Genomic DNA, 15,980 nt, shown 5'->3' with positions numbered 1-15,980 from the left:
TTATTTCAACCTACGGTTGTAAGCCCAAACACTTTCACTTTTGCCCTGCTTGGTATTGTAAATTTCAGCCACAATCTCGTTGTCATCCCTTAGGAGTTTGAATTCCTCCTCGAAGGCCTTCTTCAGATTAATTTGCCTCCCAAATGGTTATACATGTTTTGCAATGCCGTACAAGATCCTCCGACCCGTCCCCCATGAATCTTGGAAGCTTTTGTTTCTCCAGGGTGTTCTAATTGTGCGCCATTGTTCTCGCCTGGAAGGTACTGTGTGTGTTTGACTAGATTGGACCATTTTGCTCTACATGTTCCGGTGTTGCACCCTGGGCCACACGCGAGCTCTCTATGCGTCCACCTTCTACGTCTTCTACACCTTGGTCACCCTCCTTTCTGTATTCTCTCCTTCCTGGACTCTTTGACTTTGACCCTCCTATTTTTGATGGATCCTCCAGAGATAGATTCCCAATTCTATATAGGTTGGTTTAAAATATTTCAGCAACCTCACCCTCAAGGTCCCGTACTACCTCTTTGTCTCGTTCAGAGTGTTCCAACGAGCTATTCTGAGACTCAGTTCCATACTCTTCACTCGATGCTGAGTGTGTGGTTTGATTGGCGAAATCCTCCTTCGCTACGTCTGGAAGGGTAGGTCCCTCGCAATCTCTACCAACTGGTTCCACGTACACGGTTTCGGCCTCTCCTGACTACGACTTCGACTCACACTCCAACTCTTACTCTGCCTTTTTGGACTTGCCAAGCCTTTAGCACTCTCCCTTAGTCACCATCTTCATTCACTTTGTTCTCTAATACGTAAGGATCTCCATACTGATCCTTCCCCTACCTCTCGAGTGGTACTAGTACGTCGTTGGTCCTTATTTGGCCACGGGGGCATTAATTGCCAGGGGTACGACGTTTGCTCGTATCCCTCTCTTCCTCTTCCCTACGGTTCCATTCTTCGTACCTCTACAGTATTTGTTGCCGGCAATTTTGCCAGGGGTACAACATTTGCTCGTATCCCTCTCTTCCTCTTCCCTTCAGTTCCGTTCTTCGTACCTCTACAGTACCTGCTACCGGCGATGTTTGAGATTGGTTTCTTCCCTTCAGTTTTGTTGTTCAATGAGATTTCGTGCCAAAAGCCTCGGAAGGCTCCCAAGAAGATCAAATACGATAGGATTGATTGTGCGTTCGCCACATACCATGCCTTCAGGGACCACTCTCTCCCAAGCTTCCCTTTGCATGTACTAGGTGACCGAAACCTCCCATAGATCCACCAAATCCTCCGTCAATTGATCTTCCCGTACTTCCACTTGCGTGACCTCTTCATGTGTATCACTTTCAGTAACTATTAACTGCTGCTCGAATGGTCAACCCATTAGTGTTTACCGCCTACCGCCATATTGATCTCCGGAATTCATATTGGCAACGGCGCCAAAATGTTTACCCCCTACGGTGAATATGCTTTAACTCTACGAAATAATCAGAGAATTCAAGTATGCACAGAACATAAAGAACATCATAGTAACATAGGCAGAATGATATGACTTTATTGCTTAGTAATGGATAGTACAACCATATTAGAAATTATTTGTTCAATCATAACTCCCATTCCCAAATACATTGCCAGACTATATACCACTCGATCGGTTGGCGGAGGTGCCAACTGCCAAAGCTACCAACTACAAGAACTAATTATCCATTACATGCCATATTAACATAACAAACCATGTTTTATTTAGTGACAACTTAATCGTCGTCTACATGGTGCATTTATTGCATTATGGACGCCATTTTTGGGAGCAAAGAGCAATTAATAGGTAGTGGCGTGATTCTTCAATTAATGATTATTCCCACTACTTGGCGTCATGCTTGGAATTTTTGGTCAAACCCTAATTAGGGTTTTGCATGTTTGATCTTAGTCATTGATTGGTTTTTAATCTCGGTCGTCCATTTTCCTCTTGGAGGCCTATAAAAGGGGGTCGCCCCTTCATTTGTAAAAGAGGAGAGATTGTTTGAAATTGTTGCAATAAGCTGTTGAAGTAATAAACAGTGATATATTGTTCTCTGATTGTATACACTTGTGTTATTTTGTAGCTTGCATGGTTTCACTTTCCTCAGTTTAGATTTATTTCAAGCATTTAGATGAATGAAGTTGATTGCAATGTTTTAAGGTGAAGATCACTTGCTCATACCTTTTGTTAATAGATGATTTCTATATACAGGCAAGGTTGGACTGAGCTTTTATATGTGTGCTTAATCTAAATTGTTGGATGAACATTGCTCTTTGATGGTGTTCATCAATGGTTAAAAAATCTCGCAAACACAACCTCTAAAGATTGCACCCGCTTTATGTAGTTGTCTGCTAGTGGTGAAGTGAAGTGTGGTTGATCTCATCCGAATCATTGCTATCTATTGAGTTCTTAAATTAGAGTAGCTTCCTTAAACCCTTTCCCATTTTATTTTCCGCATCATCTAATTGAAAAGTCCCAAAAAAAGAGTTATTTCATTGCCAAATCATTCACAAGAATCTCCTTGAAAGCTATAAATTTGTCTAAGTCTTCTTCAAGTGTGCGTAAGTCCCCTTGGATTACCAGCAACATCACCAAACGAGTCTATATCCACATAAAGTCACTAGTACGCAGTTGGAACCTTGGAGTCAATGTATGATCTTCCTGCAATCTTAGCATACATCTGATTTTGATCAAGAGAGGATAAAGTGACCATTGGAAAACTTTATTCTGTGTTGGTATGGTCACAAAACACCCGTCAACAGGATGTGCCAGAGAAATTTAGCTTCAGATTCTCAATATTTGTACTTGATTGAATGGGGCTTGAAGATTATCCTTGAGACAATAAAATCTAAAGAACTCCATTGGTATGCCTAGGTCCTAGGTTTAATTCCACTAGGCACTTGCTTTGGGACATCAAAATAAATGTGGCGTTTACCATGCATACAGATCAGTGCTATGCTGATAGAACAATCATACTTTTTGGATAAGACTGATCTTAAAATAAATTTTATATTTGATGATTTTAAGTATATTTTCCTTTCTGTTAATGTCATAGCACATTTAATCTCAAGTAGGGTTTACAACTCTATGGGGAAGTTTTCCTTTAGAGGGTTTGTAGTCAAAGATTAAGGAAAGTGCAGTGAATTCAATCAGTGAGCATTCAAATTGGATAGTAATGGATTGGCATCGATGATAGTGACAAATAATATCTGCTTCTAGCATATTGTTTACCATCTCTTTTGATTTCACTCTTCTGTATATGTGGGTGGAAAACTCTCCAATGTTGAGGGATTGGCTCTTCAGAATAAGTTGTATAGTGTGATCACAATATTGCTTTGGGAGAAGACTCTTAGGCATTCTCCCAAAGGCCACCTAATATTTCTCAATTATAAGCTTCAGTTCTGTTACTGGTTCTACCTGACATTGTCAAAACTCTAATGAATATACATGTGCAACAAATCTTGAAGAGCCCTTTTTCACAACTTCGTCATTTGATGAGAACTAACCACTTGCATGCTTTTTGCCCACAATCCCCAAAGTTATACCATCAGCCCTCAGACTGAACCTTAGGAAGAGCTCCTGATAATTCATCTCAATGTTCACCAGCATAGTATGCAGTGTACTCCAGACAATATATTTACACCGCCCATGGGAATGGCTAACATAATGCTCTCCAACCTATAATCACCCATTTATAACATAAAGTTGTAGTACTTACCTTAACAACTGACTTTAACACCACCTCCTATCATAACTTGGAACTTTGGTGCAAGGTAAATGAAGTAGTTGAGATGCATTTTGCTAATTTGTGGTCAATGAAATTATGGGTACTACTAGAATCAATCAATTTGTAACTCTTTTTTTCTTCAAGAATCCTCTTACCTTGAATTTTTATGTTGTAGTGACACCTGAAAGAACATGACAAGAAATGCAGGTTGGTCTAAAAATGGATCCTCTTCTATATCTGGCTCTGAGGCCTACTCCTCTTTCATATCTGGTACTACCTGAATATAGAATAATTAACTTTCAACACATGTATGACCTCTCTTAAATTTGTTGTTGGAAGTTAAAGCATAAAACCTTGGCCCTTGTGTTGTCAATTTGTTGAGGTATCAATCTCATTGGTTATTAAGGAAAGGATGTTAGTGTGATGATACCAAAAATTTGTGATTGTTTCTTGACTGCTAGTTGTTTACCCCTCCTCTACAACCTTTCATCATAGCCTGATTTATATTTTCTGGGCTAACAAAAGGTAAGTTCCATTAGGTTCTTCCTCTTGCCATTTTTTATTATGAATATCACTTTTCTTTTGAGATACCAAAAAAATATAATAGGATTGCACCATGATACCTAGTTAAGTTTGTAGAAAGAAAATGAACATGTGAAAATTTGATTTTTTTGGAACTCAAAATGAAAGGATGCGTAGAAAGACAAAACCCCAAAGAAGAAACAAACATGTAGAGGGAAACATAAAAAATACCTTGTCTGACATCGGTGATTGAGTAAACTTTTCATAATCAAAATTTTGGAAGTTTTCAAAAGATATCTCTGGGTTATCACCACATACAGTACATTTTGGAGATCTCCCCCTGAGCTTGACCTACATTTATAAATATCTCAATATCAGAAAATGTTACAGTTACAAGAATGTAAAATCAAGGACAAATACTTGAATGTTTTAAGTACCAAATACATCAAAAGAAATAAGAACATGACATATTAGCATTACGAGGAAGCAAAGCTTGAAATATTAGCATTCAAATCATAACATGACATAACATATCATAACATTAAGGTGGGTGCACGTCCTACTCGGTCAGAATCCTATAATTTGTATAAATAGATCAAACAGTGAGACCTTTGTCTTAATAATGAGATTCAATAATCATAGATCCATTGTCATTTGAATGAATACATATATGTCTGGATAGCTGACAGCCAACTACAATGTCTGTTAGATACACAACTAAGCATAGAAACCATCTATATAGCAGCATGCACAATAATGGAGCATGACTGTAATGTCCCCACTTTGAAATAGAATTTAATGGTAATTATTAATAATAAAATTAAAACTTAAAACAATAAAAATTAAATTAAAATGGAAATATAATATAGTTAAAAATTTAATTAAGTTAATTAATGGACAAAAGGCATGAAATGATAAGCCTTGACTCTCCCAAATATGAGGTATAGAAGGGAGAAGAGAGCCTCATTTGAGAGGGGATAATTTTGGGGAATCAGAAGTGGAGAACTGACTTAAATAAGAAGTGCAGAACTGACTTAAATAAGAAGTGCAGATCTGATTGTGAAAGGTTGTGTCCCTTTCAAAGGGCAGATATAATGAAGAGTTGCACTCTTTTTGTAATGTTCCCTTGTTGAAATAGGATTTATTAATAATTAATAATAATAATAATAAATTAAAATATAGAAGAACAAAAATAAAATTTAATATAATTTAATTTTAGTTAAGTTTAATGAATGGTCAAAAGGCATGAAATGAAAAGTTGCAACTCCCTCAAACATGAGATATAAAAGGGAGAGAGGAGAACTTCCCTTGAGATGGAAAAAAAGGAGGAAGAGACTTGGATATTAAGCTTAGTCTAGCAATCAAATCCAATGATCAAATATGCTTAATATTAGTTAAGGAGCAAAAGGAAAATTTATGTAGACACCACCCTTGAAAAGAAGGTGACTGTCTAAGGAGACACAACTCTTCAGCAACAAGACAAGCATATTTAAGGAGGGACGTGACTGACGGAAATGGAGTAGGATGTAATGTCCCTTCCTTAGGCATCTTAGACTTGAGCGGAGGTTGGCCTACTATTAGGATCCCGTAGATCAGCAGTGTGGTTTGGGGACTTGTTGTGACCTATTTCACACATCGCCCCATCGTAGATGGGAACCCCCTGTTTTTGCCTTTTAGGGTTTTGTCCTAGCTATGCAGTTTCATAAATCTATTTTCTTTGAGAGTTTTGAGTTAGAGTTCTGAAATCATCCCGAGCCAAATAGAGAAATCATGCTCTGAATCATGTTTGAACGTTGTCAGAGTGCTTAGAAGGTCTGAAGGACGAGGATGTTGGATGGAAGGTGGCAAAGAAGTCTTAAAGTCCGCCAAAGGTTGGAAAGGGGTAGATGGCAAAGTAAGTTCCAAGTCTGCTCAAGGAAGGAAGGATTAAAAGTCCAAGCAACATCAAAGTTCGCCCAAGAAGGTTGTCGAATGACCTTCAAAGTCCGTTAGGCATGGAAAAAGGATTAAAAGCAAGTTGAAAGATGGCTCAAGGAAGATAGAGTCCGTCTAGGAAGAGTTGAGGATGGCAAGGTGAAAATTGCACCAAGGTAAGCATGTTCCAATCAAACCTCCAAGTCCGCCCTTGGCTAGACACCTTCCAAGTCCGACCTAGACAAGGAGAAAGGTTGGCAAGAGATGATCAAAGTCCGCCCTCTCTAGCAAGACATTGACAATGAAGACACGTCCAAAAGAAAATAAAATTTTGGCCAAAATAAATTGTCCAAACACTTTGGAAATTCGATCAAACACAAGTTGGCAAGACTTGGACATTCCAAACTTGCCTAGGCATAAATGGAATATGTGAAGATGCCTGAGCCAGACATGAAAATTCGCCCAAGATTTGAAGATCAAACATGACGATCAACTTGCCATGACAAAGAGAGAAAATTGGCTAGAGGAAAAATAATTTTGACAAAAATTTGCACATGAAATCGAGGGTCAATCAACGAACAGGGTGGAAAATAATATTTTGACACATGAATATTTTTAATATTTTCCAACACTCAGAATTAGTTTCAAAAGGAAAACAATTTCAACACTTGAAATATTTTCAAAATTCAAGAATTTTAGAAATTGAAAGAAAGTTCTAGAAGATTCTTTGCTAAGGATGGAATTTTGAGAGAAATAAAACTCCATTTTGGAAAGATTTAAAACATTAAAACACAAAAAAATAATAAAAATAAAAATAAAAACAAAAAAACACAAAGAAGAAGCTTCTAAGTTTAAAATCCCTAGACTATATATTTTCAACCAATCACTTTCAAACTCATTATTTAGGTTGAAAATTTGGAGAGCAATTGAGAAGAAGTTTTTTCTCTTAGATTTTTGTGAAAATTGATTTTTGAAGAGGAATTTTGAAGGAGTAAAATTTTCTAAGTGTTGAAACACAAGAGCAAAGTGATTTTTATTTTTATTTTAATACAGAATTTTCAGAATTAAAGGTGAATTTCAGTCACAAAGAGCAATTTCAATTATCCAAAATCTGAATTTGACTGAATTCTTCTATTATCTTGTCTTATTTCTCTCAAATTTTATCAAATTCTTGACTTCTAGTCTGCCTTTTCGCAGAAATTTAACCTTTTAACAAGCTGAAAGTGAAAATTCCAAGAAAAAGGATCAAAAAATCAGAATTAAAACCTTCGAAATAATATTGAATTTTCATGTGTTTTGCAAGTTGATGACCACCAAAGAAACACCTTTCAGAAAAGTACCAATGAAGTTCGCCAGTAAGGGAGTGCAACCAAAATCAAAGATCAAATCTAAATGGAAGAATGTCACAGACACTGATCTTGGACATGTAGATATGGAAGAATTTAGAAAGAGAATGTGCGGGCATGATAGACACCTCTCGACGCCCATTGCTTTCCGGATGATGAGAAATGGCATCATCCAGGTAGCTGGATTTCCCCTGGCTAAGGAGTGTGTTGAGCTAATAGTCAAATGTGCTATTCATTACAATGCACAATCAAGAGAGATCATTGCGCCTGATGGAAGGGTTTTAGCTAATCTTTCAGAGTTAGCCATTCAAGAGACAGTTGGAATTCCAAACTACAATAAAACCTCCTACAAGACCAAAGAAGATATGCAGAGGATCTATGATAACCAGTCTAAACTCTGTGCGACAAATATTAACAAGTCATGGTTGGAAAAGAAAAGACTCCAGGGAAAAGTGCCAAAGTATCTGTTGCGTCCATACTTCAAAGAAGAATATGGTGATATCATCCTACTGCTGAATAGGGCAATGGGCAGCCCTCAGGGTGCGCCATTTGAGACATGGATGTACTACTTCATAGATGAAATTACCTCAGGAGCCAAAATGTTCAATTGGTCCCGCATAATCAGCAACAATCTTCATGAAAAATTGATAAATTTGGAGAAGACATAGTCATTCTACATGAGCTCCTACATTATCTACTCATTGGCCAAAAATTTTAGATATTTTGGACTGATTTGCAAAGGCGTAGTTGGCAATGGAGAAAATGAATTCAAGTCTTATGACTTTTATCCTCAGCTACAGCTTAAGGAGAAGAGCCACTTGAAGCGAGTGAATGATGCATTCCTGATGTACCTCACAAGGACATTACAAGGAGGAACTCACCAAAGGTTATCTCCTGAAGCCAAAAGTTTAATCAACAAGTATGGATCCTGGTTTATCCGATTTCCGAAATTTACATACATAAGAGTTCAAGGTTTTGACGGTCGTCCTTATCGACTTCTGATCTATCCAACCAACAGGATGGTCCTACTTGAAGTTCTCAGACAACTTGAAATATATCAAAGCTTCAAAAGAATAAGGCAAAAGGTAGCAATTACCTTTCCATTCTTTATTGGAAGTATGGAGGAGTCTTGTCCGACAGCAGCAACTGAAAGTGCTAGGCTATAAATGCAGTGGTATCCCTTTACATTCTATCGATCCTGAGCTAATCATGATCCTCTTACCAATATTGGATCAGTGAATGGAGAAAGATTCAGACATAGAGTGGACATAGAGGATTTTTGGGCAAATACTGCAAATGAAATTGACATCAAGAAAAGACTATGTTCTAGACTACCAGTAAGCTTGATCAGAACGACTGAACCTTTTCTTGTACCGAATCAATTGGAAGGTAATGCAGAATATACTCAGCCTGGCTTTGATGAGCATGCACCTCTTTTTCCTATCAAATGGTCAGAACTAGAGCATGCAGACTTGACCACCTTGATGCGGCCAGTTAGGAAATATTCCAAGTGGTGGGTTGATCAGCAGTGTCATAGTTTAAGACGGAAAAATTTAATCTTGACTTATGACCTGATGGGTGAAGCAGAAGGATATTCTTCAAATGAGGAAGCAACTCAAAGTGCCAAACCAATTAAGAGTGCTAAAAAGAAAGGGAAGGGAGTTGTGAATGAAGGACCTACTTAGAAGAAACAAAGGCTAGAACCATCTCGTTTTGCCGCATCAGCAAACATAAATGATATATTGGCTATTGATAAGTCATTAGTAGAGATGGAAATTCCTTCCTGAGTTCATGAAGAAAACGTAGAGTCAATCCATCAAGAAGATGAACAGCCTCCATCTCCTACTAGCACAGAAGTATTGGAATTAGACAATGAAATGGATGTTGAGGAAGGTGAATTTCAAGGAATGATTTCTGCCCTTCGAGATATCACGTGTGAAAAAGGCAATCAGGAAGTAGAAGATATTGAGCCCACTGTTCTAGATTGGTTGAAAGAAAGATTGAAAGTAAAAACACAAGAAATAGAAGTTCAAGAAGAGGATGATATGGCAGATTTCTTGGCCAGATTAGAACAAGTTGCCACAAAGAAGCTAGCCATAACACTTTCCACCATCCAGAGAGATGAAGCCGACTGCAGGACAATGCATATTGCCTTGCCAAAAGTAGACAAGGCAAAGGGAGATATTGGTCCCCATGAATATCAAGTCACTACAATCAGTTTAGGACCAACTACCAAGAAGCAGGAAGCTGAAGACTTGGATAATTCAGTTGCTTCCATGAAGGCATGAAGGCAAGAGTGGACAAGGAAGAGAGAAGTTGAGCACCTAAGGGATTATATTCAGCATTTGACTAAACCGCTTGATCAAGCGAATCTAGAAGCTCCTCCACTCTTGAATTCACAGAATTTTGAGGAAGAAGCAATGATAGCCAAAGAGACCAAGGCATGGATGGAAAGCACAAGTAAAGAGGTAGCCACATTTGTGGAAAGGTTAGCACTAACATATGGACAAACCTTCTCTTTACTCTCTAGGATTGCAAATATGGCAGAAGCATGGATCAACCTTTAGGACATCCAAGAAAGAATTATTCCTTGCCTTAGAGAATTGAAAGGAGTTTCGAAGCAAGAACTAATTGATGGAAATGCAATAGAAGCATGAGCTGCATATGACTTCAATAGTTGGCACTGACATTGGCTGCTCGCAATGAAGTCTTGGAGAAAGTGAAGGCAAATGCTGACAAAGAAGAGGAGCAGATAAAAGAGATTCAAGACAAGGTTTACCTTGTAGCTGCAGAGATACATGAAAAGGAAACTATCCGAGAGAAGGATATGAAATTAGAAAACCTGAAGGACAAGACACATGGAATCTTTTCCACCAGACCAATCCTGAAGTAGAATCTAGCTAAGGCATCGAACCTCCTGTCCATCAGAGATTGGGAAATCACTTTTGATGTATGTGCAAATGATTTGGAAGGATTAGAATTCAAAGTCAGTGTGCTGCCACATGTCACAATGGAAGAGGTTGATCAGATTGTGTCCAAGTTCATTGAACTTTCTGCCTCTCAACAGGAGAAGGGGTTGCAATCCTAAAAAATAGCACCTTGTGCCACTTGTCTTACATGCACTGGACATTAATTTTATTTTGGGAAAATCTAATTAGGGTTAGGTTGTCTTAATCTCGACCATTGATCTTAGATTGATCTCGACCATTCATTTGTTTTCAAAAACTCTATATAAACTCATTCTTTCATTTCATTTCAGTGTGGAGAGATTTATGAAATTGTTGTGTAGAGCTACTTGGATAATAAAAAGTTCATTATCAGTATTGTTTTGAAGTCTTATTGTTATCAAGTGGTTGCATGGTTGCATATTTTCTTCAACACTTAGAATAGATTTGCTTTAAGCAATTTGCTTTGAAGTTGTTAGATGAATGAAGGATTGATAGTTTAGATTGGTGAAATTTTTCTCATACTTTTGTTGGATGGATGATTTTCATTCAATGTGTAAATTTAGCCTGAGCTTTTGATGTGGATGCTTAACTTTGACTTTGAGTAATATTATTCATAAGTGTGAAAATCTTAAGCACAACCCTAGAATATTGCACCCGCTTTGCGTAGTTGTCCAAGTGTGGCAAAACAAAGTGTCGTTACCAATTTCACCCAGTCCCTATCGTCTCTTGAGTTCATAGAATAGCTTAATAGTAGTTAGAGTTCCTAAACCCCTATCCTTTTTGAAAATCCCAAATCAGAAAATCCAAAAAACAAAGAGCATTTATTGATAAATTTGCCTAAGTCCGGCTAGTGAATGATACTAGTTGTCAAGCATAAGTCCCCCTTGTATTTCAGCACACACTGCCCAAGAAGCTATCCACATAAAGTCGCTTGTTCGCACATATAGACCTTGGAGTCACCTTGTGGCCTTTCTTGCAATCTTGGCACAAGTAGTGATTTTGTTCAGGAGAGGATAGGGTATCCTTGGATATTTTATCCTAATGTTCAATATATGATAAAACGTACACCAACAGGATCCAACCGGGGGTTGTGGAACTCAGCAAGGAGCTTTTTTGTAATGTCCCCCTTTTAGCTATTTATTGCTTCTGGACGTTTAGCCTATTCTTGGCCCTCGTAGGCTAATGAGCATGGTTAGGGGGTCGATGGTGGCAGATATCTAGTTAGTGGATGATCTCCTGGAATTAGTTGGATTGGAGAAATAAGGGAGATAAGAATTAATTTAATATTATATATAGTTATCCCATTATTTTATATTTTAAAGATGACTTTATATTTTATTAGATTAATAAAGTGACTAAATAAAATAAATAATCTAAAAGTCACTTAAATAATATTATAATAAAGTTTCTAGAAGGCTGACCTCAAGTGAGTGAAAAAGTATAAATAGAAGGGTCAGCTAGACATTTGATCATCCAAGAATTGATATTTGCATTGTTGAGTTTTGTGGAGCTTAGGGCTTCTGCAGCTTTTCTACATGGGTCTTTGGGAACGAAACTCCCACTGATTGCACAATTTTGAGGCTGTGAAACTATCAGTTGAATTATTGCCAAAAGGTTGGGCTTCATTTAGAGGTCCAATTTGTGCTACATTGGAGATCTTACAGATTTTTCATTAGAGCTTATTTTCAGCCATTGAAGGGGTTCAATCTGCATATTCATACTCAGATTTTGGTTCATTATGGCACCTCCTTGCATCCGACTTTTGTGGGCATTGGCTCAGACTCTTTGTAGCTGCTTGGAGATTATTTTAGGAACAAATTGGGGGAGTTTCAAGGCTGCATTTACTAATTCATCAGGTCTGATATGCTACATCAAGGGTACCATTGGCAAGACATATCTATTCATATCTTCATATTGAGGCATCCAGTGGTTGTGGGTATTTGAGCAACTTATTCCTCTTCACACAACAATTAATTCAAGTGCTAAAGAAGGGCGATTAAGTGCTACAATTATTTATGGTTTATGCTGCAACATCTAGGGCAGGGGCGGCCAGCTGCAAGGTGGGTGATTTTCATCTTAGAGCCTTCCAAAAATTCAAATAAAAATCTACAATCATTGTTGAAGGTGTCTCATTCATTCAGCATGAGCAAATCAGGTTTATATCCCTTTTGGTCTATGTTTTGGTCAATTTTCGGAGTACATTGTATTCAGAAATTAGGAGCAGCCATTAGAGTAACTTCATATGTCATTATGTTTGAGAAACGAATGTTATTGTGCATTTTGCAAGCTGAAATTGTAATCAGAAATTTATGACAGCGGTATTGAATATTCAAATTTGCTTATTCTGAAGCATGTATGGCAAGTGTTTGATAAAATGCCCATTTCAGATTTAAGATGCATTTGAAGTACATTCTTCATGTTTGATTGTTGTATATCTTCCTACATCAATTGCAATCAGTATATGTTATATTTCAGTGTGTATGCAAAGTATTTGACAATATTCCTTGAGTCAAATTTAAACACTTTCAGTCACACTTCAGCAAGGGATACTACATTTTCGGACCTTTCAAATTGGAGTTCTGGGGTTGAAACCATGGTTTAAATTGAAATATTAAAGTTGGCCTTATCTGAATAATAAAAAGTGAAGAGTAACAGAGAAACATAAGATGAATAATAAAAGGTGCCCCCCATCCTAGTAACTTAAGTTGTTTATAAAAAGGGGGCCAAATTCACAATGAGGAATTAGACCCTGAATGATATTTTATGATTTTTAAGGCCAAATAGTAACCCCAAAATAGATAAAAAGACATTTTGTCTATTTTTGGATTCATTCTTATGCTTCCAATTTTCAGATTAGCAGCTAGCTTGAGGGTTTCAGCTCCATTGAGGGTTTCAGCAAGTTGGAGCTTCCAGGAACACAAACTTCTGGAAGAATTTGGAGATTTGGACGAAAACCATCTCTCCTAGTGACAAGTTACATCAGTATTTAGCTTCAATGTGCATTTGGCAGCCTTCATTGGGGATTTTAGTGCAGATTTATCAGTTTGAGGGCAGGTTTCCATCAATTAATTGCAGGGAAGACCTTCTAGAGGTCATCACCACTCATTTCTAGCTTATTCTCAGCCAACCGCTCCATTTTGGAAACAAGGGTATCAAACCCTAGGGTGTATTTGGAGTTGCAGCTAATATTAGAGCTGATTTCTTATATTCTATCTGTTGGAAATTTGTATCAGACTTTTATGCTCAAATAATGGTATGTACATCAGTATTTTTAAGTGAAAGAAAGTTATCTTAATTGCCTTCTTAATGTGTTATGCATTATTCTATATTGTATCAGCTATTTTTTTCAGTTAGTATTCAAAACATTGTTCAAAAACTCTCAAAACCCAAACAAAGCGAAGAAATCAGTCAAACCCCCACTTAACATACGCTGGCCAAAGACTTTATCAGCAAAACTAACAGTTGGTTTGGATCAGACTTGGTTAGAATTGGGCTGGGGATCTTTCATAGGAAGAGGAAATAGTAATTCGGGTCTGAAATAGTAAAAGGCATCCAATCAAAATTGGACATCTTCAGTAAATAATAAAAGAGGGCATCAATCCAGACGGGGAAAATGGTCATATCAAGCACCAAGTGCGAATTAAGATCAGACTCATAACAAAGAAATCCTAGATCTATGATATCAAACTGATAAAAGCTTTGTTGATTATTTTTGTGAAGCAATCAGTCTCTGAGAAGAACATCAACAGATTCAAAGATCTGTAGCGGTTGATAAGGAATACACATTCCAAACTGGCCTAAGATCAACAATTCCAAATAAGTTCAGCAATCAGTGAAAGAAGACAACATTTAGATCAGCTAAGCAGTGGATACATGATCGAGAATCAGGTTCTAATCCGATTCATATCTGTTATATCCAACATCTAGACAAATTTTAAGTTAGTCCTAATAGGGGACATTACAATGACTGAAAGTTTTCATTGATTAGACAACACCTTAATATAGCATTGAGTGCATATCTCAAAATCAAACCTAGGGTATGCCCCTTGCAAAAATTACAAAAAAAAGAGTGCATAAGAGTGATGACAATTTGTTCTATAATTTGAGAAATTTTGGGATGCTGTATGCACATCAAACTGAATAGAGCATTGCACAACAAACATGCATAAATGTCAGAATTCACATCACTGTTACAATTAAATGAGCCAACTGGTTCTAAGAAGAGCTCTCTTCTGGTCAATATCAACTTATACTAAACAATGTGTTCTAACCCAACCTGCATGAGGTTAGTGACGGTTATGTCTAAGTGGAAATTCTCCACTAAGATTTGTTCAAGAAAACGATTGTCTAATGTAGCATAAACCTTCAGAAAACAGAAATGGGTTCTATAAAGTGCAACAACCTTCCATGCCACTTCATCCTAAAACAGTCCTAGGGTTTGTTCCCAAATAGGTTTCACATTCCACATGTTATCTTCAAGAACAATCACATTAAGATATATTAATATTACAAACATGCACATCTCCCGTACAATATCATAAAGCATCTCTCATACATGTCTTAGTAAATAGCTTCTCCAAGAATGTCATGAATTACCCCTACATTGCAAAGATTATCTTAGTTCTAATTCACTGTTATGGATCACCCTCCCTGAATTTACAAATACAGAGTGGAGACAAAGGATGTAAAGCATGATAGCTTTGAGAGAGTTTGAGAACCTGTCACCAAAAACGTTAGAAGGATTGCTAGATAATTCAACTAGACAATCACACATATTTCATATGAAGCCAGGAAACAAAAAACAGATGGATTCTCTAGTACCATAAGAGACCATCATCAAATCACAACTGAAGATACTTCCCCTTGACTTCATTGTTATAAAGGAATTGCTGATTTGGGAACCCAATTGACTTGTCTCCAATGGATACTTAAATCAATTAACAACAAATAAATCAGGGAGAAACAAACATTGCCTACATAGCATTGAGGGTTTCACTCATTCAATGCCTTGGGAAACCTAAGCACTTGACTGATTCAATAGAAAGTTTGAGGCCTTTCTCACTCTCTTGATGTCTTGGTTATCCAGGGGCATTACTTATCAATGCATCATGGCCTTTTCTGTTTTCAAGAAGCATAGCACCTTGTGGAGTTTAAGAACTTTATAACTAATGTTTCATGTGGTCCAAGCAGTTCACTCAACACTGACTCAAGGACTTCACTGAACTGAAAAACATGTGCTAAAGACTTCAGAGACATGAGTTCCTTGGGGGTTTCATTGTCACCACTTAGTGCAATCACTTCACAAAACCGCAAGCCAAGAATACTATTCCAAACTTCAAGTATAGAAGTTATAATTAGTGAAAAATCTTTAAATTATAGCCAATATGTCAAGTTTTTTTAATCAACAATATTAAATAACAGTCACCATTTTTATAACTGTTGGAAAATGAGCTTTATTACAATTAGAAGATGTGTGGCTCAGATTAAATCTTAGAATTGTCACTTAAGAGATGATCATTTAC

The 15,980-nt window shown here is 37.2% G+C and overlaps 1 protein-coding gene across 1 annotated transcript in view; it reads right to left on the bottom strand.

The window, feature by feature from the left end:
• LOC131043416 (adenylyltransferase and sulfurtransferase MOCS3) overlaps positions 1-15,980 on the bottom strand; it is a 169,843-nt gene that overhangs the window by 19,833 nt on the left and 134,030 nt on the right. The window contains exon 10 of the mRNA XM_057976611.2: positions 4,482-4,601. Coding sequence (XP_057832594.2) covers positions 4,482-4,601 — 120 coding nt within the window. The remainder of the gene's footprint in view (positions 1-4,481; positions 4,602-15,980) is intronic.

The sequence above is a fragment of the Cryptomeria japonica genome, chromosome 7 (genome assembly GCF_030272615.1).
Source record: "Cryptomeria japonica chromosome 7, Sugi_1.0, whole genome shotgun sequence".
NCBI classification, from domain to species: domain Eukaryota; kingdom Viridiplantae; phylum Streptophyta; class Pinopsida; order Cupressales; family Cupressaceae; genus Cryptomeria; species Cryptomeria japonica.
This window is presented reverse-complemented; position numbering and strand designations above follow the sequence as displayed.